The 24,252-nt window shown below is 40.1% G+C and overlaps 1 protein-coding gene across 1 annotated transcript; it reads right to left on the reverse strand.

Moving 5' to 3' along the window:
- Positions 1-17,066: 17,066 nt before the first annotated feature.
- LOC120079128 (uncharacterized) lies at positions 17,067-19,600 on the reverse strand. The gene is made up of 5 exons (XM_090311069.1): positions 19,288-19,600; positions 18,345-18,726; positions 18,158-18,239; positions 17,528-17,924; positions 17,067-17,212 (listed from the first exon to the last, which is right to left on the reverse strand). The coding sequence occupies exons 1-5, from the start codon at positions 19,598-19,600 to the stop codon at positions 17,067-17,069; spliced, it is 1,320 nt and encodes a 439-aa protein (XP_090167195.1).
- Positions 19,601-24,252: the final 4,652 nt, after the last annotated feature.

The following is a 24,252-nucleotide window of genomic DNA, read 5'->3' on the forward strand; positions in this document are numbered from 1 at the left end:
AACTGCCTTTGAATTGCAATATACATGCTCTCAGCATGTCCTCTAATGTCTGGATTGTCCGCTCAGATTGACCATCCATCTGTGGATGAAAAGCGGTACTAAAATATAACTTGGTTCCCATAGCTTTCTGCAAACTAGGCCAAAACTTCGATGTAAATCTGGAGTCTCGATCCGATACAATTGAAACTGGAGCTCTGAACTGACTCATAACTTGATCAACATATAGCTTAGCTAATTGGTCTAGGGTAAAAGTAAATTTAATAGGTAAAAACTTAGCTGTTTTTGTCAATCTATCCACAATTACCCATATACCATCATAGCTTGCTGGTGTCCTAGGTAATCCAGATAGAAAATCCATTGTAATATACTCCCATTTCCACTCTGGTACTGGGAGTGGATTAAGTAATCCTGCTGGCCTTTGTTTGTCCGGTTTAACTTGTTGACATATTAGACACCTGTCAACATACTCCGCTATTTCTCTCTTCATACCAGGCCACCAATACGATCTCTTTAATGTTCTGTACATCTTCGTACTGCCCGGATGCATAGCATAAGCCGAACTATGTGCCACTTCTAGAATGGCTTGTTTAAGTGCTCAGTTATTAGGTACGCATACCCTACCTTCTTTTAATAGCACTTTGTCAGCTCTTAATTGGTATTCCGTCCTCAATCCTTTACCCACTTCTTCAACTAGCTTCTGAAGATCGGAATCCTTTAACTGTTCACGTAGAATGTCTACTACGAGAGTAGGACGCACTTGAAATGAAGCTAATAACCCTCAATTTTCCCGACTGATAATGCTGCCCTAGCATTATACAACTCATGAAAGAGTGTACCCTTCACTGAATTGATACTAGCTCTAATTGATCTGGTTTTTCAACTTGGAGCATCAGCTACCACATTTGCTTTACCTAGGTGATAATCAATGGTACAGTCATAATGTTTGATCAACTCGAGCCATTTTCTCTATCTCAAGTTTAGTTCCTTCTGATCAAAGATATACTTCAGACTCTTATGATCCATGAATATATGACAACACTTACTAAACAGGTAATGTCTCCATAACTTTAGAGCTAACACAATGGCTGCTAACTCCAAATCATGTGTAGGGTAGTTACATTCATGCTTCTTTAACTATCGTGAAGCATAAGCTACTATCTTTCCCTCCTGCATTAGCATACATCCAAACCCTTGTCGGGATGCATCACAATAGACCTCAAACTCTTTACCTAGTGTAGGTAGAGTTAATACTGGTGTTGACACTAACCTCTGTTTCAACACCTGAAAATTGTGCTCGCATTCTGGCGATCACTCAAACTTCGAATCTTTTCTGGTCAGATTTGTCAATGGCAGAGCTATCTTAGAAAAGCCCTCCATGAATCTCTTATAATAACCTGCTAAACCTAGAAAACTGCGTACTTCTATTACATTCAGGGGTCATTCCCAGTTGACTATTGCTTCTATCTTTTGGGAATCAACGCTAACTTCGTTAGCTGAAACTATATACCCAAGAAATACGACTTGGTTTAACCAAAAATCACACTTACTAAATTTGGCATATTACTCCTTTTCCCTTAGGATCTGCAACACCATCCTCAGATGTTCTTTGTGCTTCTCTGCACTACTAGAATACACTAGTATATCGTCTATGAAAACTATCATAACTGATCTAGATAAAGATGAAATATCTTATTCATCAAATCCATAAATACCGCAAGAGCATTTGTCAATCCAAACGACATTACTAGGAACTCATAATGTCCATACCTAGTTCTGAATGCAGTCTTTGGAACATCTGTGTCTTTCACCCTCAATTGGTGATAACCTGATCTCAAATCTATCTTAGAGAACATCGTGGCTCCCTTTAGCTGATCGAAGATATCATCTAAACGAGGCAATGGGTACTTATTTTTAATGGTCATCTTATTCAACTGCCTATAGTCTATACATAATCTAAGAGTACCGTTTTTCTTCTTAACAAACAAGACTGGTGCTCCCCAAGGCACTGGGTCTAATGTACCCCTTGTCCATAAGTTCCTGTAATTGAACTTTTAACTCTTTTAGTTTCGTTGGTGCCATCCTATATGGTGCCTGGGATATAGGTGTTGTACCCAGAACTAACTCAATAGTAAATTATATTTCCCTGTCAGGTGGTAAGCCTAGTAACTCTTCAGGGAACACATCCAAGAATTATTGTACCACAGGTACATCCTCAGGTCTCAGTTTCTTATCCTGTGAAACTGCTACATAGGCTAAATAGGCTTTACATCCCTTACTCAGCAGCTTCCTATCCTTCACTGCTGATATTAAACTTCTTGAAAGTATTCTTTTACTTCCTACCAGGGTTATCTCTTTTTCACCTGGTTTCCTAAACACTATTTCTCTCCTAAAACAATCCATAGTGGCATAGTGTTTACTTAGGAAATCCATACCTAAGATAACATCAAACTCTAGTAATTCTAATGGAATCAAGTCAACTTATAAACTCTGATTTCCAAGAATTACTTCACAATTTCTGTAATACTCATGTACAACTAGAGTATCTCCTACAGGCATAGAGATAAACAAATCCTCATTCATATGCTCAGGCACTCTATCTATATGTAATGCACATATGCTAGATATGAATGAGTGCGTAGCACCAGGATCAAATAATACATAAGCGGATTGATTACATAAAGTTATCGTACCAGTTACGACATCTAAAGCCTCTTCTGCTTCCTGATGTGTCATATTGTATACTCTACCCTACTGCTGCTGCTATTGCTATTGGGGTCGTCCAGCTACCCCTTTCTGTTTAGCTACACCGGATCCTTCACCTCTAGTTCCGATCGCACTAGATTGGTCTATAATCTGGGTAACTCCTCTTTGCTCACTCTGTGCTCCCTGACCTAGCTGAGGACAATCACTCTTGAAATGCTTCACTTGTCTGCACTGGAAGCACACATTCCTATTGTCGTAACATACTCCTGTATGGGGCCTACCACAATTTACACAAAGTAGTCTCCTTCCTGTATTAGCTATTGACTCGCTAGCACGACCCAATACTGATCTACCACTCAGTCCAGCTGTAGGTCTTGACCTCTTTCGACCTAAACTTTGTTGTCTCATGCCTTCAAAACTCCTCATCCCGACTGTTCAGAGAATGGGGGTCTAAAACTCTTACTTCTTGTTTCTCCAGGCATCCTAAACTGTCCTTCACCTGGCTGAACTATATCTTCCCTCGCTACAGTCTGCTCGACTCTGATAGCGGTCTCAACTAACTGAGTGAAATTCACTCAATTAGACGTAGAGGTAATGAGTCCCTCGCTACAGTCTGCTCAACTCTGATAGCGGTCTCCACTAACTGAGTGAAATTCACCCAATTAGATGTAGAGGTAACGAGTGTACATAGCTTTCTTCTTAGGCCATTCTTAAATCTTCTACACCTCTCATTCTCTTTCGCAATGATCGGAAGGGCATACTGAGATAACTCAGTAAATCTTTGCTCATACTCAGCAACCTCATCAACCCCTAAGTTAGCCTAAGAAACTTCTCCCTCTTCGCTTCTTTAAAAGCACTAGGGTAGTATTTATCCTCAAATACTTGCCTAAACTCAGGCCAAGTCATAGTTTCCGAACTACTCCTTCTGGCCTCTATCACTTTCCACCACTTCTCAGCCCCTTTCTACAGCAAGAATTCCGCTAACTCGACCTTACAGTCCTTAGGGCACCTCATAACCTTAAAAAATTTCTCAATTAAGTCCAACCAGACCTCAGCATCTATTGGATCTGTTGCTCCATCGAACGTCGTGGCTCTTAAAGCTTTCAGGCTCTAGATGCCGAATCTCTTCTCTAGATTAGTATGAATCGATCCTACACTCACCGCCAATCTCTAAGCGATTCTATCAAATACTCGATCCTCCATCTGGGGATCTACATCTACCCATGGGGTACTCGACTCATTTGCAGAAGTCGCTTCCTGCTCTACTGAGTCTCTAACTCTTTTCCCCTTCGAATCTATGTCCCGTCTAGCTTCAGGACCTCCGCTGGTAGGGTCAACATTCCTCTCCTCAGTATGCTTGCTCAGCTTGCCACTTCTCCTCAGCATCTTTGCCTAATTATTAAGTACACCTGTTAGGGACTTACTTGTGGGACTTAATCTAATTCATGAACTCTCTCTTTCACCTAAAATCTTATGCCTTAATACTAAGCTAGTATCAACTAACTCTTTAACCTTCCCAGAAACTTATGCTCTGATACCAAGCTGGTATCAACCCAAACTTTATACTCAACCTTCTCAAACCAACCAAATACTGAAGGACATTTGAAAAGGTATCCTAATAGCTCGATATTGAAAGACATTTGAGAAAGTATCTGAGTAGAAGTACCTAATGTATGACGGTACTTAGTATGGCCACGTGCACGTAGGTAGTTAGAGTCAGAGATTGAGCAAACGGGTTCTCTCTTAACTAGCAATTGGTGTTGGGATTATTTTTACCCACAGTGGGGTTATTCTCAACTGAGAAACAGTTTTACTGTTTTATGATTAAAACATCTTTATATGCTTTATGCTTGGAAAATGTTTATACTGCGGTACAAGGTATTGTAAAAAGCTTATATTTCAGTTAAACTCTTTATTGAGATTTTTGCATGAGAATCAATTATTTTCTTAAGTCACTCACTGGGCTAGCAAGCTCACCCCATTTTCAAATGTTTTCCTCTCCCCCAGGTAGCGGTCAAATCCTCAAAAGATAGCTTTGCATCTGCTCTGCCACTAAAGGATAAAGATATTGTAACCCGTCGGTTTAAGTGGTTACTGTAAATATTGTACACATGTTTCTGTTGTTCATATCGAGACTAGGGTTTTTGGGGTTTGGGACTTATGAATCTAGTGTTGTAATGACTCTAAACATGTTATGTTTCTGAATTAATAAATTCTTGGCCTCTAGACATTCCGTTGTATATAAGTTATATTGGTATCAGAATTATTCCGCAACAGAGAGTAGGCAGTAAGTGTCAACAAAAGGGATGATAACTGCTATCAGTCACGCCCTTTCCTAGGCTAAGAAGGCGGTCTGGAGCGGGGTGTGACATTGGGTCCCGAGGATTTCCTACTTAGTGCATCTGCTACATATTAGCTTTACCAGGGTGGTACTCGATGGAATAGTTGTAATCTTTAATCAATTCAATCCATCTTCGTTGTCTTAGATTTCAACTCTTTTTTATCAAAGATATATTTTAAGCTTTTCTGATTTGTAAATATTCTGCAGCGCTCTCCAAATAGGTAATGTCTCCACAACTTCAGAGCCAAAACAAATGCTGCCAACTCCAAATCATGCGTAGGATAAATGCTCTCGTGTTTCTTAAGTTGACGAGAGGCATATGCAATCATCTTCCCATCCTGCATCAACACACATCCCAATCCTTGTCGGGATGCGTCACAATAAATCTCAAATTCCTTACCTGGAACAGGCAAGGTAAGCACTAGTGTTGATACTAGTCTCTGTTTCAGCTCCTGGAAACTATGCTCACACTCTGACGACCATTCAAACCTCATGCCTTTCTTGGTTAGGTTCGTCAATGGAAGGGCTATCTTAGAGAAACCCTCCACAAACCTCCAATAATAACCTGCCAAACCTAGGAAACTGCGTATCTTTGAAACAGTCGTGGGTCATTCCTAATTAACTATTGCTTTCGTCTTCTGGGCATCTACACTAATGCCCTCTACTGAAACAACATGCCCAAGAAATACCACCCGATCTAACCAAAAATCACATTGACTGAATTTAGCATACAATTGCCTATCTCGCAACGTCTTCAATACTATCCTCAGGTGGGTTGTATGATCCTTCTTACTACCAGAATACACCAGTATATCATCGATGAATACTATCACGAACTGGTCCAAGTAGGGATGAAATATCCTGTTCATAAGATCCATGAATACCGCAGGGGCATTTGTCAATCCGAATGGCATTATAAAAATTCATAATGTCCATATCTTGTTCTAAATGCAGTTTTAGGAATGTCAGCTTCCCCCACTTTCAGTTGATGATAATCCGATCTCAGGTCTATCTTTGAAAACATCGTGGCTCCTCTTAGGTGATCGATCAAATCATCAATGCATGGTAACGGATATTTGTTCTTAATCGTTACCTTATTCAGCTGCCTATATCGATACACAATCTAAGTGTATCGTCTTTCTTCCTCACAAACAATACCGGAGCTCCCCAAGGCGATACACTAGGTCGAATGTATAACTTGTCAATTAACTCTTGCAGCTGAACCTTTAATTCTTTCAACTTAGTCGACGCCATTCTATACGGTGCCTGCGATATAGAAGTTGTTCCTGGAATTAAGTCAATAGTAAACTCCACCTCCCTATCGGGTGGTAATCTCGATAGTTCTTCAGGAAATACATCCTGAAACTCATTTACCACTGGGACATCTTCTGGGTTTAGCTCTTTCCCTTGAGTAACCACTACATGAGCCAGATAGGCTTTACATCCCTTGCTCAACAGCTTCCGAGCTTTCATTGTCGATATCAGATTCCCCGCGGCTAATCTTTTGATTCCTGTCAGCATTACATCCTGGCCATTTGATTTTCTAAGCACTACCTCCTTCTTGTAACAGTCTACTGAAGCACGATACTTACATAGAAAATCCATCCCTAGGATAGCATCAAACTCCAACAGTTCTAAGGGAAGTAAATCAGCATAAAAGTTCTGACCATTGATCAGTACCTCACAATGATTATAACATCTGTCTACTATTATCACATCTACCAAAGGGGTAGAGATAAATAACTCTTCAGGCATAGGTTCAACCAATTTATCTATACTAGATGCATACATGCTAGATATAAATGAATGTGTGGCACCAGGATCAAATAAAACATAAGCAGACTATCCACATAATATGATATTACCGGTCACAACATCTGGAGACTCCGCTGCCTCTTGGTATGTCACGGTGTACACTCGCCCCTGCTACTGGGGTCGACCTACGACATTCTTCTGCTTGGCACCACTTGACCCTTCGCCTCGATTTCCAGCACTCTTTGGTTGTTTAACTGTCTGAGAGGTTGTCTATTGTGCTGTTGGGACGTCCTTGTTCACCTGGGGACAGTCCCTCTTGAAATGCCCTGTTTGTCCACATTGGAAACATATACCTCTGCCACTATAGCATGCCCCAAAATGCCTCTTGCCACAACTAGGGCACGTTGGTCTCTTGTCTATGCTGGCTACCGACTCACCAACTCGTGGAATCTCTGATCGGCTAACTGCACTGGCCGAGGGTCTCATTTTTCTTTTCTTGGATCCCTGCCAACTGGTTCCCTTGAATTTTCTTCCACTAATCTGAGTTGCAACTGGAGGTCAAGATCCCCTATCTTTAGGCCCTGCTACTACCTCACTGCCTCTTGGCAACTGCTCATCATCTGCCAAACTCCGTTCGACTCGTGTTGCTGTTTCTACTAACTAGTTAAAATCTAGCCAATTAGTCGTAGACGTCACCGGAGTTCTGATTTCCTTCCTCAAACCTTATTCAAATTTCCTGCATCTATCTCTTTCCTCAGCAATAATCGACAGAGCATACTGTGATAACTCTGTAAATTTCTACTCATATTCTGCCACTGATATCGTTCCCTGTGTTAATCTGAGGAACTCATCCCTTTTTGCATCCCAGAACGAGCTGGGGTAATACTTGTCTTCAAAGGCCTTCTTGAACTCAGGCCATAACATCGCATCTGTACTAGCTCATCTGGTAGATATCACTTTCCACCATTTCTCTACTCCTTTCTGTAGTAGAAAGGTGGCTAGCCCTACTTTCCTGTCCTCTTAACAACTCAAAACATTGAAACATTTTTCAACTACATCCAGTCATAACTCAGCTTCAGCCGGATCTATTGCACCTTCAAATGTCACAGCCCCTAGGGCTTTAAACCTCTCAATACCATATTTCTTCTCTGGGTCTGCTCGTACTGAGCCGACACTGGCTGCTAACCTCTGCACTATCATGTCAAAAATTACATCTTCTAATTGTGAATCTGCCCTTGCCTAGGGAGTACTAGACTCTCCCACAAACGTCGTTTCCTACCCCACTGGATCATTCACCTTCTTTTTTCTACCCGGTGCATTCTTTCTAACCTTTGGGCCTTTATTGGTAGGGTCAGTATTCCTGCCACCTGTCTGCCACATTGCCTCGACATTTCACCTATTACAATGTACACATGTTAGGGACTCACACTTAGGGACTTAGACTTATGCATAAACTTTCCCTCTTATTCCCAAAATCTTATGCTCTGATACCAACTTGTCACACCCCCTCCCAGATTACCTTCTTAATCTAAAAGAGGATATGACCGCGGTGGTTACTAGCCCTGTTTCCAATACCCACCACCTTAGCCCTCTAATCTAAATGCCAACCTGTTAAACATTAATAATGTATGAATATGGTATGCCTTCTTAAGGTTCTGCAAAATATTATATAAACACATGCATACAACTATGATATAATATCTAAGGGGAGAAACATTCACAGATGGGCCAAACATCTCTAACAGAGCCCTAGTCCCTCTTAAAACATGTGTACATAAACAGATCATCAACCTAAGTCTTCTTAATAAGCCGAGTCTTTCAGTGGCAAGTAGTAGCAGGATCAACCCTGAGGAATCTGACCGCTACTTGAAAAGGGAAAACACATAAATTCTGTGAGATAAAAGCCCAGTGAGCACTATAGAATCGTATAACATCAAGCATTACATCACTATAAACATGTAAATATACTAACGAGTAACTCAAGCAATTGTCTCTAAATGTAGCTTTAAACCATTCTTAGATATCATTAAACATCATTATTCCCTAGTTGAGAATGAGCCTAAACGCTCTAGCTCCCAACGTTTATTATCGGCCAAGAGACCCATACTTCGGCCTCTCATTCATAATTGCCTATGTGCATGTGGCCATACTAAGTACCATCATATCTTAGGTACTTCTGCTCAGATACCTTCTCAAACTTGTCCTTCAGTATCGAGCTACTAAGATACTTTCTCAAATGTCCTTCAGTATCAAGTTGGTCAGGTACCTTCTCAGATGTCCTTCGGTACTTAGTTGGTTAGATACCTTCTCAAATGTCCTTCGGTATCAAGTTGGTCAGGTACCTTCTCAAATGTCCTTCGGTATCGGGGTATTTTGTAACATCAAATTAAGTTCCATTGCCTATCATTTACACAAGAACTCATTCTCTCGTAGCCTTCCTCTAGGAAGCATATTTCAAAATTAGAAACTTAACTTTTGTAATGATTACATGACATACCTTGGCCTGTGTTACACATATACAAGCCAGGAAACATGCGTTAAGTTATTCTCCAACCATTTTTTGTTTGAGGGAGTATAAATTCATCATTAATGTCACTGTAACTTACTTGATCTTATATACATAAGTATTGGAAACCTTAAGTTCACTTAGTCACTCACCGCTCGTCAGGGCTCTTAACGGTTTATATGCCTCTCCTAGCTCTTCTTGGCCTGAAAGGACATAATTCCTGGTTAAACTACTTAGAATTCTTAGTAAAATACCTCAAATAATTCATTTACTAAAGGAACTTTCATCAACAAAGACAGCTTTACTGGCGAGATTCTCATGAGCGAGATCAAGCTTTTCCTGGCAAACTTTCATCCTAGCGATACTCACCTTACCAGCGATACTCAGCCCAATTCCTAGTGAGATTTTCTTCTAGAGCGAGATCTTTATCACAAAATCAGCGAGATTTCCTTTATAAGCGAAATCTTCATTCCCATATCTCGCTATAACTCCCCACAGTGAACTATTTGTTTGTTCTTCCCAAGCAGCTGTCTGCTTATGTACCGATTCCCTATTACAACTTCAAAAATTCATAACTCAAAATCCATAACTCTTTTTAAGAAATTTCCTTCTACAAACTTGTTTAGAATTGTGTAACTTTCTTACCTTAAAATTTCAGCTGAGAATTTTTTATAGTTTGGCTTGGAACTTCCAATCTTCACCTCGAGCCCTGATTAACCCGAGATTCTACCTTCTCTGTACCTTCTTCACTTCTTGTTCTTCTCCTCCTGCAATCTTTCTCCAGCAAGATAACCTCACAAACTAGATTCTCTCAGTTTTTGAATGGCTATGATTTCACTAAATTTGCTCATGTCAATTGCTGAAACCATGCTTTTGGAGTTCTTCTTCCAAAAACTTCCCGCCGCCTCCCAAGTTCAAGGGTTAACTGCCACGTCACCCCTCATTTAATATGTTTTTCCTTCCCTTCCATCATAATTCCTATAAATAAACATGAATTGCTACTTAATAAACATGTAATATAATATTCCTTTGGGTAAACATGCTTATCTAGGAAACCTAGAGTTCGAGGTTTACAATCAGCCCCCCTTAAAAGAAATTTTGTCCTCGAAATTTACTTGATTTGTCATTTGAAAAGTTGAGGATATCTCTTCCTCATTTGCTCTTCAGGTTCCCAGGTAGCTTTCTCGATTCCATGATTACGCCATAGCACCTTCACCAAAGGAATCATCTTATTTCTAAGTACCTAGTCTTTCCTGTCCAAAATCTCGATGGCCTCTTCCTCGTAAGATAAATCTTCTTTGAGCTGTACCGGTTGTGCTGCTAGTATGTGCATAGGATCAGGCACGTATTTCCTTAGCATTGACACATGAAATACGTCGTGAATACGAGCTAGCTCCATCATTAACTACAACCTAAAAGTTGCTGGACCAACCCGTTCCATAATTTCATATGGTCTGATGTATCGTGGACTTAACTTCCCTATTCTTCCAAACCGGAGAATTCCTTTCCATGGGGATAGCCGAAGAAATACCGTTCTCTGACTTCAAATTCTAGTTCTCTTCTTCGCTTATCAGCGTAGCTCTTCTTTCTATCGCGAGCCGCCTTAAGATTATCCTTGATAAGTTTCACATTCTCCATTGTTTGTTGAACTAATTCTAGACCCAATAATTGTTGTTCTCCGACTTCGTTCCAGCATACTGGGGTCCTGCAAGGTCGGCCGTACAATGCTTCATAGAGAGCCATTCCGATACTAGAATGATAGCTATTGTTGTAGGCAAATTCAATCAATGATAAGTGTGTATCCCAACTTCCTTTGAATTATAGTACACAAGCACTTAACATATCTTCCAGTGTCTGTATAGTTCTTTCCAACTGTCCATCTGTTTGCGGATGAAAAACCGTACTGAAATGCAATTTAGTGCCCATAGCCTTCTGTAAACTAGGCCAAAATTCTGAGGTGAACCTCGAGTCCCGATCCGACACTATCGACACTGGGGCTACATATTGACTGATTATCCTATCCACATAAATCTTAGCTAGACGGTCTAGTGTAAAAGTAACTTTTACTGGTATAAACTTGGTCGTCTTGGTTAGTCTATCGACTATTACCCAAATGCCATCAAATCTTGAGGGTGTCTTAGGCAATCGAAATAGAAAGTCCATTGTCACATGCTCCCACTTCTACTCAGGCACTGGGAGTGGATTGAGTAATCCCGCTGGTCTTTGTCTCTCAAGTTTTACTTGTTGACAGATTATACATCGGTCCGCATATTCTTTATGTGGATTGATATGGCAACCCTAGAGGGGGGGGGAATAGGGTTTAATTAAACTTTTTTTTTTCTAAATTAACCCAATTAAACTAATTAATACACTTTTTATAAATAATAAGAAAAATTCAATTTATGCAACAAATAAGATGACAAAAAGTGTGATAATTTAATTCTATCAAATTTTAGCAAATAAATAAGAACAAATTAAAACATACAATAAATTGCTTAAATTAATTGCAAAAATAAAAAGGAAAGAGTTAGAGAAGAAGACACCGTAATTTTTATAGTGGTTCGGTCAAACTCGACCTACTCCACTCTCCAAGCGCCTCTTGGGAATTTGAATAAAATCTTTCCGACTCTTTCCACGGATTAGAGCCCAATCGTTACACCACCGCTCCTTTTACGAGTGCAAGAGCAAACCCGATCCTTTCCACGGTTTAAGATCAAACCGTTACGAATGTTGGAATTTTTGAAGAACACAATACAACTCTCACTAGAGTGGATTTACAAGTTTAAGCACTCAACAAATTTATCCTTACAATACAATAACACTCTCTCAAGAATAAGATGAAAAGATAAAAAATTGGGAGCTTAGAGAGAACAACAATGGAGACTTTTGAGTTTTGGAGGATTATGAAATGTAAAATTTATTAGTACAAAATTTGGAGAGGAAGATGGTTTATATAGAGATGGAAAAATTTTTAGAAACCACAATTAATTTGGAACATTGGATTTTGGAAAAGAAAAATCAATGGTGGAGATTTTAAACTAAACTAGTCGTTAGATACAAACAAAATATAATATTAGATTCTTTTTCTTTTGAAATTCATTTTCTTTTTAAAATTAATCCAAAAAATAAAAAAATATACCATGTGTCAAAAACTAGTCATTAGACACAAACATAAAATAATATTAAATTTATTTTCCTTTTAATTCATTTTCTTTTTAAATTGATTCTTTTTAAAGTCAATCCAAAAATAAAAAAACATACCCTGTGTAAAAAAACTAGCCGTTAGACACAAAAATAATATTAAATTTATTTTCCTTTTAATTCATTTTCTTTTTAAATCAATCCAAAAATCAAAAGTCCATCATATATTAATCTCTTATTGATCCACCATTCAACCAATATGCTGCCACATGTCTACATGCAAATGGTCTGGTCATGCCATGTCGTCCACCACAGTATTTTCTCTATAGACTTGTTTCGGTCATATCGTCTTCGTTTTAGCTCCGATTTGAGTGATTCAAGAGGTGTTAGAATCGTTGTTCCGAGCTCTACGCTATGGACATATTAAAACACTAAATTTTCAGTAATTAAAAATTAAGTTTGTTATCATTAAAACATTGATTAATTAATAAATTAAAATTAATTAATTTGAGATTAAGGGCCAAAAAGCCAACAACTCCATTAATCCCACACATCCACAAATGATTTAACGATTAAACAAAGACTAGACATGCTTTTACCCACCGAAAACGTAAATGCAATTCTTTACATCAATGAATTTGGAATATCAGAAACCTAACTCTAAAACCAATTGAAGGAACTGTTACACAAGAGTACCTCTGAGCGAAAGCGAATCTTTCCAAAGACACGGAATTACCACATTTACAATCAAACAGACAAATATGCATCAAACTACAAATTACTGGCATGCTTGGAGATTAAATTACAAGAGACCAAGAATGCATACCAGTTGAAGAACTTTTCTTCACAGCAAATCTCGCTCTCTCCAAGGACCGACTCCTCTCGCTCTCGCTGGAACTTCCAAGCAATCATTCAACAGCACCACCGGTCGTCTACACACGAATGACCTTCACACGAATAGAAGCAAATGAGGACGAGACCACCACTTGGAACCCTTGGTATTCTCGGTGTGAGAACCCAAAGAGTGGGCTCTGTTGGGATTTGGTAGAGGAGAGGAGGCAACGAAGATCGTATACAACGATCAAGCAAGTGGGAGAAGGCTTAGTCTATCGTATAGAAAAAAAGCTTGATCGTTTAGGTGAAGTACACGATCGAGTAGGAAAAAGGCAGCGGTCATCTATACGATCGTTTAGTAAAGTTCGGGTGCTATACGATCATTTAGTAAAACGTAGGCGATCGTTTAGAAGATGTAGTGCACGTGTATGCGATCATGTAGTAAATTTAAGCTATTGTATAGTCTCTTATTTTACTAAGCGATAGGCAGCACACTTCACTTAAGCGAATTCCGTGATTCTACTTGTAATGACCTAACCCTCTAGGACTTAAGTTAGGCCATTACTAAACAAATGCATGCATGGAACTTAAAACGACACTCTGTTATGGTGAAATAAATGCTAATTAAATAAGGTAAATTTAAAAGACTTTGCATTTAATTTCAAATATTAAAAACAATGGTAGGGTACCCATAAATCATAAATGATAATAAATAAATCTGGAAGTGATTCTTAATAGTAAGTTTTAAACATCAACACTGAAAGCCAAGAAAAACATGAAAAGAAGTTTAAATCTCATGAGCGGAAGCATAAAATTGGTCCCAGTGGCTCGATCACGAATTCTGTTTGTCATTCGCCGGCGCGCCCCTACTCTTACGTGAAACATAAACATGAGAAAAGGGTGAGTATAAAATACTCAGTAAGTAACCCCACTACTGGGATCAGGCTAGGCATCTATGTCCTCTAGATACCTACCTCTGGTGAAACATGTAAACTACTCTAGTCCTCATGGGACACATATACACATGAAACAAAAAGGAAACTGAGTTCTATCCTACTGTAGTTAAGTATGCCCATTACCTCTGGTGAATCCCGAAGAAAACACAATGTGGTAAATTTCGAAGGAGACACAAACTGGTGAATCCCGAAGGAAACACAAACTGGTGAATCCTGAAGGAAACACAAACTGGTGAATCCCGAAGGAAACACAAACTGGTGAATCTCGAAGGAAACACAAACTAGTGAGTTCCGAAGGAAACACAAACTGATGAATCCCGAAGGAAACACAAATTGGTGAATCCCGAAGGAAACACAAAATCTAATGGGCATCTACCTCAACATCATCAAATCAAATACAACCATATGGAAACCATCTCATGCTAGCATTCGTTGTCTATGTGCACAAATAAATATTTCAGATCTCATAGCAGAACATACATTGGTCATACTATACTATCAGTCTATCATGTTGTCATTCTGCCATAACACTTCATTTATCATGCTAGCATACATCTAGTGCCTGGCCTGTGGGCAGTTCCAGTAGTAAGATTACTTACCTCGAAGTCAAGTTCAAATATTAATCCAAGCTAACGATCTCCAACAAAATAAACCTTGAATTAAGTCCCCTAACACAGACATAATACTAAATTTCAGTCTTTGGAATCAGGATCCAACATACAAATTTAATCAAATGGTCAGCAAAACTTACCCAAACGAAACTCGCAAGATTTCGACTCCAAAATTTCCTCTTAGCAGATTTTAAAACTCATACCAAAAGGCCAATCTAAACATGATTTTGGTCCCAAATTAGTAACTTAATTTTTATAGGTACCCTTAACCCAAAAGACAAACAGCCCAACTACTCACCCAAACTTAACAATTCCTGACGAAAACCAGTCTCTTTCTCGATGAGCAATGCCCCCAAAATCTTCTGAATCTAGCTTCTGAAAGTCCAAACATAATGGATTTTAACCAAAATTATTCCAAAACAAACCACACCCAAACTTCAAGGAAAACACCTAAAACTAAAATCTTACCCAAAACAGATGTGACAGCAACCGCGACGGCGGTAGGAATTGGGTGGCGTCGGACGAAGAAGCTTCCTTTTATTCCCTTCCTTATTCCATTTTATTTTATCAACTTCCTTTATTTCCCAAAAATAAAAATAAAACCTGCCATTAATTTCTAAATTGAACAATTTTGTAAGATCCAAAAATTAAATTCCCGCACTTACACTTGGACTCCAAAATTCCAAAAATGCCCTCCACTAACAAAAATGACTGAAATTACATTAATACTAAAGAAAAAAATACGGGATGTTACATTCTTCCACAAGACTTGGACTCCTCGAAAGTTCATTATTGAAAAAGCTCCTAGTACTGAGCCTTCATCTCATCCTCTTGCTCCTAGGTAGCCTTCTTGAACTGGTGATTCTACCACAGGACTTTCACAAAAGCAATTTCCCGGTGGCGCAATGTCTTTACTTCTCTGGCGAGGATCTCTATAGGTTTCTCTTCATAGCTCAAGTTGTCATTCAACTACAACGGCTCGAAGTCAACTACATGGGATGGATCTGTCACATACTTCCTGAGCATCAAAACATGGAAGACATTATGAACCGAAGATAGTGTTGGGGGCAATGCCAATCGGTAAGTTATGGGGCCAACTCGTTCTAGGACCTTGAAAGGTTCAATGAATCTCGGACTCAACTTCCCCTTCCTGCCAAACCTCAAAATACCTTTCATGAGTGCCACTTTTAAAACCACTTTCACCCCAATCTCAAATTCTAGGTCCTTACGTCTTACATCGACATAGCTCTTCTGTCTACTCTAAGCAGTTTGCATATGAGCCCTGATCCTCTGTATTGCCTCATTCGTGGTCTGCACCAATTCAGGTCCTAACAATTTCCTCTCTCCTACCTCATCCCAACACACAGGGGACCTGCAACTCTTCCCATATAGGGCCTCAAAGGGTGACATCCCAATAGTGATCTGGTACCTGTTATTATAAGCAAACTCCATTAAGTGCAAGTGAGCATCCCAGCTTCCTGAAAACTCTATGGCACAAGCACGCAACATGTCTTCCAATATCTGATTCAATCGCTCTGTCTGCCCATCAGTTTGTGGGTGGAAAGCTGTACTAAAATCTAATCGGGTCCTCAAAGCTGCCTGAAGACTTTTCCAGAAAGTAGACGTGAAACGAGGGTCTTTGTCCAACACGATGGACACAGGCACCCCGTGCAACCTCACCACTTGCCCACTTATTCACTGAAAAGGTGGACTTCCCAGGTATGAAATGTGTTAACTTTGTAATTCTGTCTAGCACGACCCATATCAAAGTGAAACCATTGACTGTTCGTGGCAACCCCACGATGAAGTCCATAGACACATGCTCTCACTTCCATTCCGGTATACTCAATGGCTGTAACAAGCCTGCTGGTTTCTGCCTCGGGGCTTTCACCTGCTGGCACACCAAGCATTTACTGATGAACTCTGCAATCTCTCTTTTTCATATCATTCCACCAATAGTAATGTTTCAAGTTCTGATACATCTTGGTGCTGCCGGGGTGAATCGAAAATAAGGAATTATGGGCCTCTGATAATAACTCATCTTTAATATCACTAACTGCTAGCACGCACTAATGTCCCTGATAAAGGAGGCCACCTTCTGTTGATACTGAGACTTCGCCATCCTGGCTCAACTCCACCCTATGAACTCTCACTTCCAAATAAAGGTCGTCTCACTACGCATTAATAATCTTTTGCCTTAGACTTGGTCACACTGACAACTATTCTAACTGTGCCATGACCTTTCCCACTGCCACTGCAATCTTTGCCCTCTTCAGTTCCCTGCAAAAGCGAGTCTGTCTGGTAATGAGGGCTGCTGAATGAGCCACCTTTTTGCTTAGAGCATCTGCCACTACATTTGCTTTTCCTGGGTGGTACAAAATTTCACAGTCATAATCCTTCACCAACTTCAACCACCTTCTTTGCCTCATGTTTAACTCTTTCTGAGTGAAAAAATACTTTAAACTCTTGTGGTTGGTGAAGATCTGTATCTTCTCTCCATATAAGTAATGCCTTCAGATCTTGAGAGCAAAAACCACTACTGTTAACTCCAAGTCGTGCGTGGGATAATTCTGTTCATGCTTCTTTAGCTGACGTGAAGCGTAAGCAACTACTCTGCCGTGCTACATCAGTACGCATCCCAACCCCTTCTTGGACGCATCACTGTAAATGAAAAAACCACCTGATCCATCTGGTACTATAAAAACTGGGGCTGAAACCAACCTCTGCTTGAGGTCTTGGAAACTGTTTTCACAAGCCTCATTCCAAACAAATGCTGCTCCCTTTTGAGTCAACTGAGTCAATGGGGCGGCTATGCGAGAGAAATCCTTTACAAATCGTCTATAGTAGCCTGCTAACCGCAAGAAACTGCGCACCTCACTGACTGTGGTTGGACGAGCCCAACTCGTAACTACCTTAATCTTTGCAGGATCCACAGAGACACCTTCCTTCGATACTACATGCCCTTGAAAGGACACCTGCCTCAACCAAAATTCACATTTAGAAAACTTAGCATACAGCTTATTGGCCCTCAACATCTCCAAAACTTTCTGCAAATGCTCCTCATGCTCGGCATTTGTCTTGGAATAAACCAAGATGTCATCAATAAAAAAAAAATCACAAATGTGTCGATGAATTCCTTGAACACCCTATTCATTAAATTCATGAACACTGCTGTTGCATTCGTTAGACCGAACGACATCACTATGAAATCATAATGTTCATACCTCGAATGAAAATATGTCTTGGGTATGTCACTGTCCTTTAATCTCAGTTGGTGGTATCCTGACTGAAGATCAATCTTAGAGAATACCATAGCTCCCTGCAGCTGGTCAAACAAATCATCAATCCTGGGAAGGGGATACTTGTTCTTGACGGTCACCTTGTTCAGCTCTCTGTAATCAATGCACAGACGTAATGATCCATCCTTCTTTTTCACAAACAAAACAGGTGCACCCTATGGTGACACACTAGGGCGTATGAAACCCTTGTCCTACTACTTCTGCAATTGGACCTTCAATTCCTTCAACTCTGCCAGGGCCATCCTATATGGAGCCTTTAAAATAGGGGTTATGCTTGGCTCCAACTCAATAGCAAAATCTATTTCCCGCTGCGGGGGCAGTTCGGGAAGATCCTCTGGAAAAACGTCTGGAAAATCTCTTACTACTAGCTCTGAAGTCAAGGTGACTTCAGTCTCTCTAGTGTCCACTACACTGGCCAAAAAGCCCCAGGCTCCTTGGTCAAACAGTCTACGGGCCTTCATTGCTGAAATCACTTTGGGTAGGACTACGGCCCCAACCCCTTTAAACGTAAAACTGGCTCCTCTAGGAAGCTTAAAAATGGCCTTCTTACGAGAGCAATCTATGCTGGCATGATTAGAAGCTAACCAATCCATGCCCAATATCACATCAAAATCACGCATATCTAAAATTATCAAGGTTACATCTAATGCGCGATTTGCTACCTCTACTTGACATGCTCTTATCTTTTCTGTAGCTAACATGATCTCTCCTGATGGAGTGGAAATGGACAATGCAAAAGGCAAAAGTTTTAAGTCTAACATGGCATGCCTCACAAATACAGAAGATATAAATGAATGCGAAGAGCCAGAGTCAAACAAAACATAAGCATGGTGCCCCAAAATGGGAAATGTACCTGTCACCACTGTGCCTGACTTCTCGGCCTCACGCCGAGTGGTAGAAAACACCCCACCCTGTTGTTGTTGACGATTCGAGCCTCCCTAAAACGAACTTACGGGTTGGTCCCTATTTTTAGGCGTGTTCCTCCTTGGGCATCTATCTGACATATGCCCCTTCTGACCACATCGAAAACAGAACCCAGAGTCGGCTAGGCAACGTCCCTAGTGTCGCCTACCACAAGTAGTACATAACGACCTATCCTCCCTGCCAGTCATAACTTGGGAACCCTGCTGTCCCTACTGACATGGAGCACCCACTGTGTTTTGGTTCCTCTGCTGATGCTCAGGAGCCCTATGTTCAGCCTTCCTTTTCTGACCTGCGGAGGTCCTCCCGAGCGACCACCTGTATTCCTCTCCCATCTGAAAATCAGCATCAATCCTCACAGCGGCCCGTAGTGCCGCAGTATACGTCTTGAGGTCCAAGGCATGTACCATGCCTCGCAGTTCGCACCTTAGACCCTGGATGAATCTCTCGGTCCTTGCTGCCTCGATGGCTACTAGTTCAGGAGCAAAGTGGGACAACTTATCAAATTTCTGTTCATACTCCTCCACTGACATAACTCTCTGTTTCAAGTTCAAGAATTTCGCTTGCTTATTGTACCGGGTGTTGGCCAAAAAATACTTCTCATAAAAGTGCTCTTTGAACTACTCCCAGGTTGCAAGCTCCCCACCAGTATCAATCATCTTCTCTATTGAACGCCACCAGATTTTCGCGTTACCCGTCAACATGAAAACTACGCATTGAAGCTTGTGCTCTTTCGGGCACCTCATAAAACGAAATATTGTCTCAATAGATGACAACCGCATCTCTGCTTTGATGGGGTTCCCCAACGATCCATCAAAGAAGCGAGGGTCATACTTCCTAAAATCCCTCAGATGTTTAGCCTCAAAAGACAGGCCCTGCATGTCTCTATCTTGCGGTCGGGTCTGTTTTAACGACTCGGGTGGCACCGGTTCCTCCTGAGCCTGGGTCTGGGTAGTTTGTCCTACCATGATGCTACGAATCAGCTCCTGCAGCTTTCCCATTAGAGAGGATGCAACAGCTTCACTAATTCTAGCTTCCACTACCTTTTCATCCATTTGGGTCATAGTCGGATTTGAAGCTGCCGGAACAGTTTGGCTACTCTCAGCTCTCTCTGCTTACACTTCTTCTCTAACTTCTTTCTTGTTCTAGGTTTCGGTGCCATGTCTTGTCATGAATTCATACGTTAACTAGCTATTTCTGGGTCTTTCTCAGAAATCATGCATTTAAAACACTACATCACTGTTCTCATACATGCGTTGAAACTTTCATTAGTAGGACGTACCTGGCGATGATGAGGGATCTGTTACTGGGCCACAGGGACTATCTAGAATTACGTAGTAAGTCAGTCTATAGAACCCAAAACATGGGCTTTGATACTAACTGTAACGACCCGACCCCCTAGGACTTAAGTTTGGCCGTTACTAAACACATGCATGCATGGAACTTTAAATGACACTCTGTTATAGTGAAATAAATGCTAATTAAATAAGGGAAATTTAAAAGACTTTGCATTTAATTTCAAATATTAAAAACAATGGTAGGGTACCCATAAATCATAAATGATAATAAATAAATTTGGAAGCGATTCTTAATAGTAAGTTTTAAACATCAACACTGAAAGCTAAGAAAAACATGAAAATAAGTTTAAATCTCATGAGTGGAAGCATAAAATTGGTCCCAGTGGCTCGATCACGAATTCTGCTTGTCATTCGCCGGCGCATCCCTATTCTTACCTGAAACATAAACATGAGAAAAGGGTGAGTAAAAAATACTCAGTAAGTAACCTCACTACTGGGGTCAGTCTAGGCATCTATGTCCTCTAGATGCTTACCTCTAGTGAAACATATATACTGCTCTAGTTCTCATGGGACACATATACACATGAAACAAAAAGGAGACTGGGTTCTATCCTACTATAGTTAAGTATGCCCATTACCTTTGGTGAATCCCGAAGGAAACACAATTTGGTGAATCCCGAAGGAGACACAAATTGGTGAATTCGGAAGGAAACACAAACTGGTGAATCCCGAAGCAAACACAAACTGGTGAATCGTGAAGGAAACACAAAATCTAATGGGCATCTAACTAATCAGTAAGGACACTTGCACAGTCTCAACATCATAATTATCACTATATGAATCTATGACATACATATATACCTCAACATCATGGCTCTACAACATACACATATACCTCAACATCATCAGATCAAATATAACCATATGGAATCACATACCATCTCATGCTAGCATTCAAGTATCTATGTGCACAAATAAATCTTTCAGATCTCATACCAGAACATACATTGGTCATACCAGAACATACTATCAGTCTATCATGCTGTCATTCTACCATAACACTTCATTTATCATGCTAGCATACATCTAGTGCCTGGCCTGTGGGTAATTCTAGTAGTAATGTTACTTACCTCGAAGTCAAGTTCAAATATTAATCCAAGCTAATGATCTCCAACAAAATAAACCTTGAATTGAGTCCCCTAACACAGACATAATACTAAAATTCAGTCTTTGGAATCAGGACCCAACATACAAATTTAATCAAATGGTCACCAAAACTTATCCAAACAAAACTCGCAAGATTTCGACTCCAAAATTTCCTCTTAGCAGATTTTAAAACTCATACCAAAAGGCCAATCTGAACATGATATTAGTCCCAAATTAGTAACTTAATTTTTATAGGTACTCTTAACCCAATACTCGCCCAAACTTAACAATTCCTGACGAAAATCAGTCTCTTTCTTGATGAGCAACGCCCCCAAAATCTTCTGAATCTAGCTTCTGAAAGTCCAAACATAATGGATTTTAACCAAAATTATTCCAAAAAAAACCACATCCAAACTTCAAGGAAAACACCTAAAACTAAAATCTTACCCAAAACAGATGTGACAGCAACTGCGACGGCGGTAGGAGCTGAGCGGCGTCGGACGAAGAAGTGGCGCCAGACAACTAAATAGGATTAGCAACGACACTGAACCCACGAACGATGGAGGACGTGCACGACCTTTGATCTGGCACCCGCGGACGGCTGAGATTCGACGACGACCGACACGGTGTGAGCGGAGGCGTGCGAAACTTCGGTGCGAAGAGTCGGCGACGAGGAGAGGCGCGGAAACGTGCCTGAGAAGGGAGAGATTGCATAGTTTGGGTCGCTGATGCTCGCGGACGGAACCGTTAGGCGAGGTGAACAGAGGAGATCGGCCAGGAGGCGGCGCTGAGCGGCTTAAAGGGTACGACAACGGCTAGGGTTTACACGAAAAAGGGGAGGGGCGGACGATATAAAAAGGAAGAAGAAGAAGAGGGAGATTTTGATTTTTATAAAATAATAATAATAATAAAAATAATATTATCAAACTAACAAAAAAAACAAAAAAGGAAATAAAATAAGCCTCCTTGTATTCCCTTCCTTATTCCATTTTATTTTATCAACTTCCTTTCTTTCCCGATAATGAAAATAAAACCTGCCATTAATTTCTAAATTGAACAATTTTGTAAGATCCAAAAATTAAATTCCTACACTTACACTTGGACTCCAAAATCCCAAAAATGCCCTCCACTAACAAAAATTACTGAAATTACATTAATACAAAAGAAAAAAATACGGGATGTTACACTACTGCAAAATGAAAACGATTTTCATTTTATTCTACAGTTACGAAAACTGATTGGAACTTTCCATTAACGCACGATTACGGAGAAAACGGCGGCTAATTATCCCATAATGGTCCAATTAATAATAATAAATATAATCATATTATATTCATTAACCTATAGTTTAATATCACATATAAACCATAGTGTTTTCTCCTACACAAGATATAAATCATATTTATGTCCATTTTCCTCCAATTAATGTATCTCATACATAAAGTCAATCATATCATATATAATTAACTAGTTAAATCATATGATATATAATCAAACTCCCTCTTGTCAATTTGAACATTTCAAATAGACCCAAAACTTGATTCTCAACTTGAATCCATTGAGATACCAAGGGGACCTTATGGACCTGTGGCTCGAAGTTCCAACAATACTGAATAGCTGACTAAACTCTTTAGTCACGAGATCCACCATCCGTTAACTGCCAAGCATTCCACTAAAGAACAACTGAACTCTTCTTACCACATATATATTTCTGTGTCCATCGGATATAACCAATAAATAGTACGATAACCCTTAACAGATGCTCATAAGTACATCTGGCCCAATTTACCGTTTTGCCCCTGTAATTACATCTAACTCCTTAAGTACCATTGATCCCTCTAATGAACAATACAACATAGTCCTACTATGTGTGGGCAACTCCCGGGCCATGAGAAGGTGTGTGACGTCACATCATTCAAGCCTCGGGATCAGCCCTTAAGGCAGCAATCTATCTACTTACCTCTGCTTTGGGGAAGGAGTGAATTCCATCTTGTGTAGCTGAGTTCCTAGCTTCCAAATAAGACGAATCCCCAAACTGGTAGGTTTGAGTCGGCGACCTGGCCACTCGCACCCATGCAAATCAAAATATTGCCCTCAAAGGCAGGAGTTCTCAACTCACTCAGGATTGAGGTCACGTTACCTATGGTCATCCTAGTGAAGCGAAGTCTCTGTCATGAACGACGTTATATAACGAGACGTTAACACTTCGTGGCCAGGTCTTATACAAACTCTTTGTATAGGACGCCCTCGCTACAGTCTCCACAGAATGATCAGGATCAAACCATCTATAGAAGTCACAACACTTTGTAACTATTCCACAAAGAGGGCCACATCCGTAGCGTTACCAGGATAAGGTTTCCCTCCTATATCCATACACTACAAACCATTTTGGTTATCACTTTAGACATTATCCACTTGTATGTCACCACATACATGCTTAAGTTACATAATGACAACTAGGGATTTTAGTTTATTGGTTTGTGGTAAAGGAAATAAAACATCCAATGTTTAAAGACAAGTAGTGAAGAAAATATCATATATTATACATCACAAGGTTCGTACAAATTATGTTTACAAACTATAGGACACGAAACTTTAGGACAACATCCCCAACAGAGACATGTGAGTGGAGACATCCTATGCAATGAGTTTCTATATAGATTAGACCACGAAATAGTCACTTTTCCTTAATAACTCGATCTTAATCCTGAGCTAGCTATGAACTTTGGTTTATTTGGGAT

This window comes from Benincasa hispida, chromosome 2 (genome assembly GCF_027475165.1).
Source record: "Benincasa hispida cultivar pf3 chromosome 2, pf3_genome.v1.1, whole genome shotgun sequence".
NCBI lineage: Eukaryota > Viridiplantae > Streptophyta > Magnoliopsida > Cucurbitales > Cucurbitaceae > Benincasa > Benincasa hispida.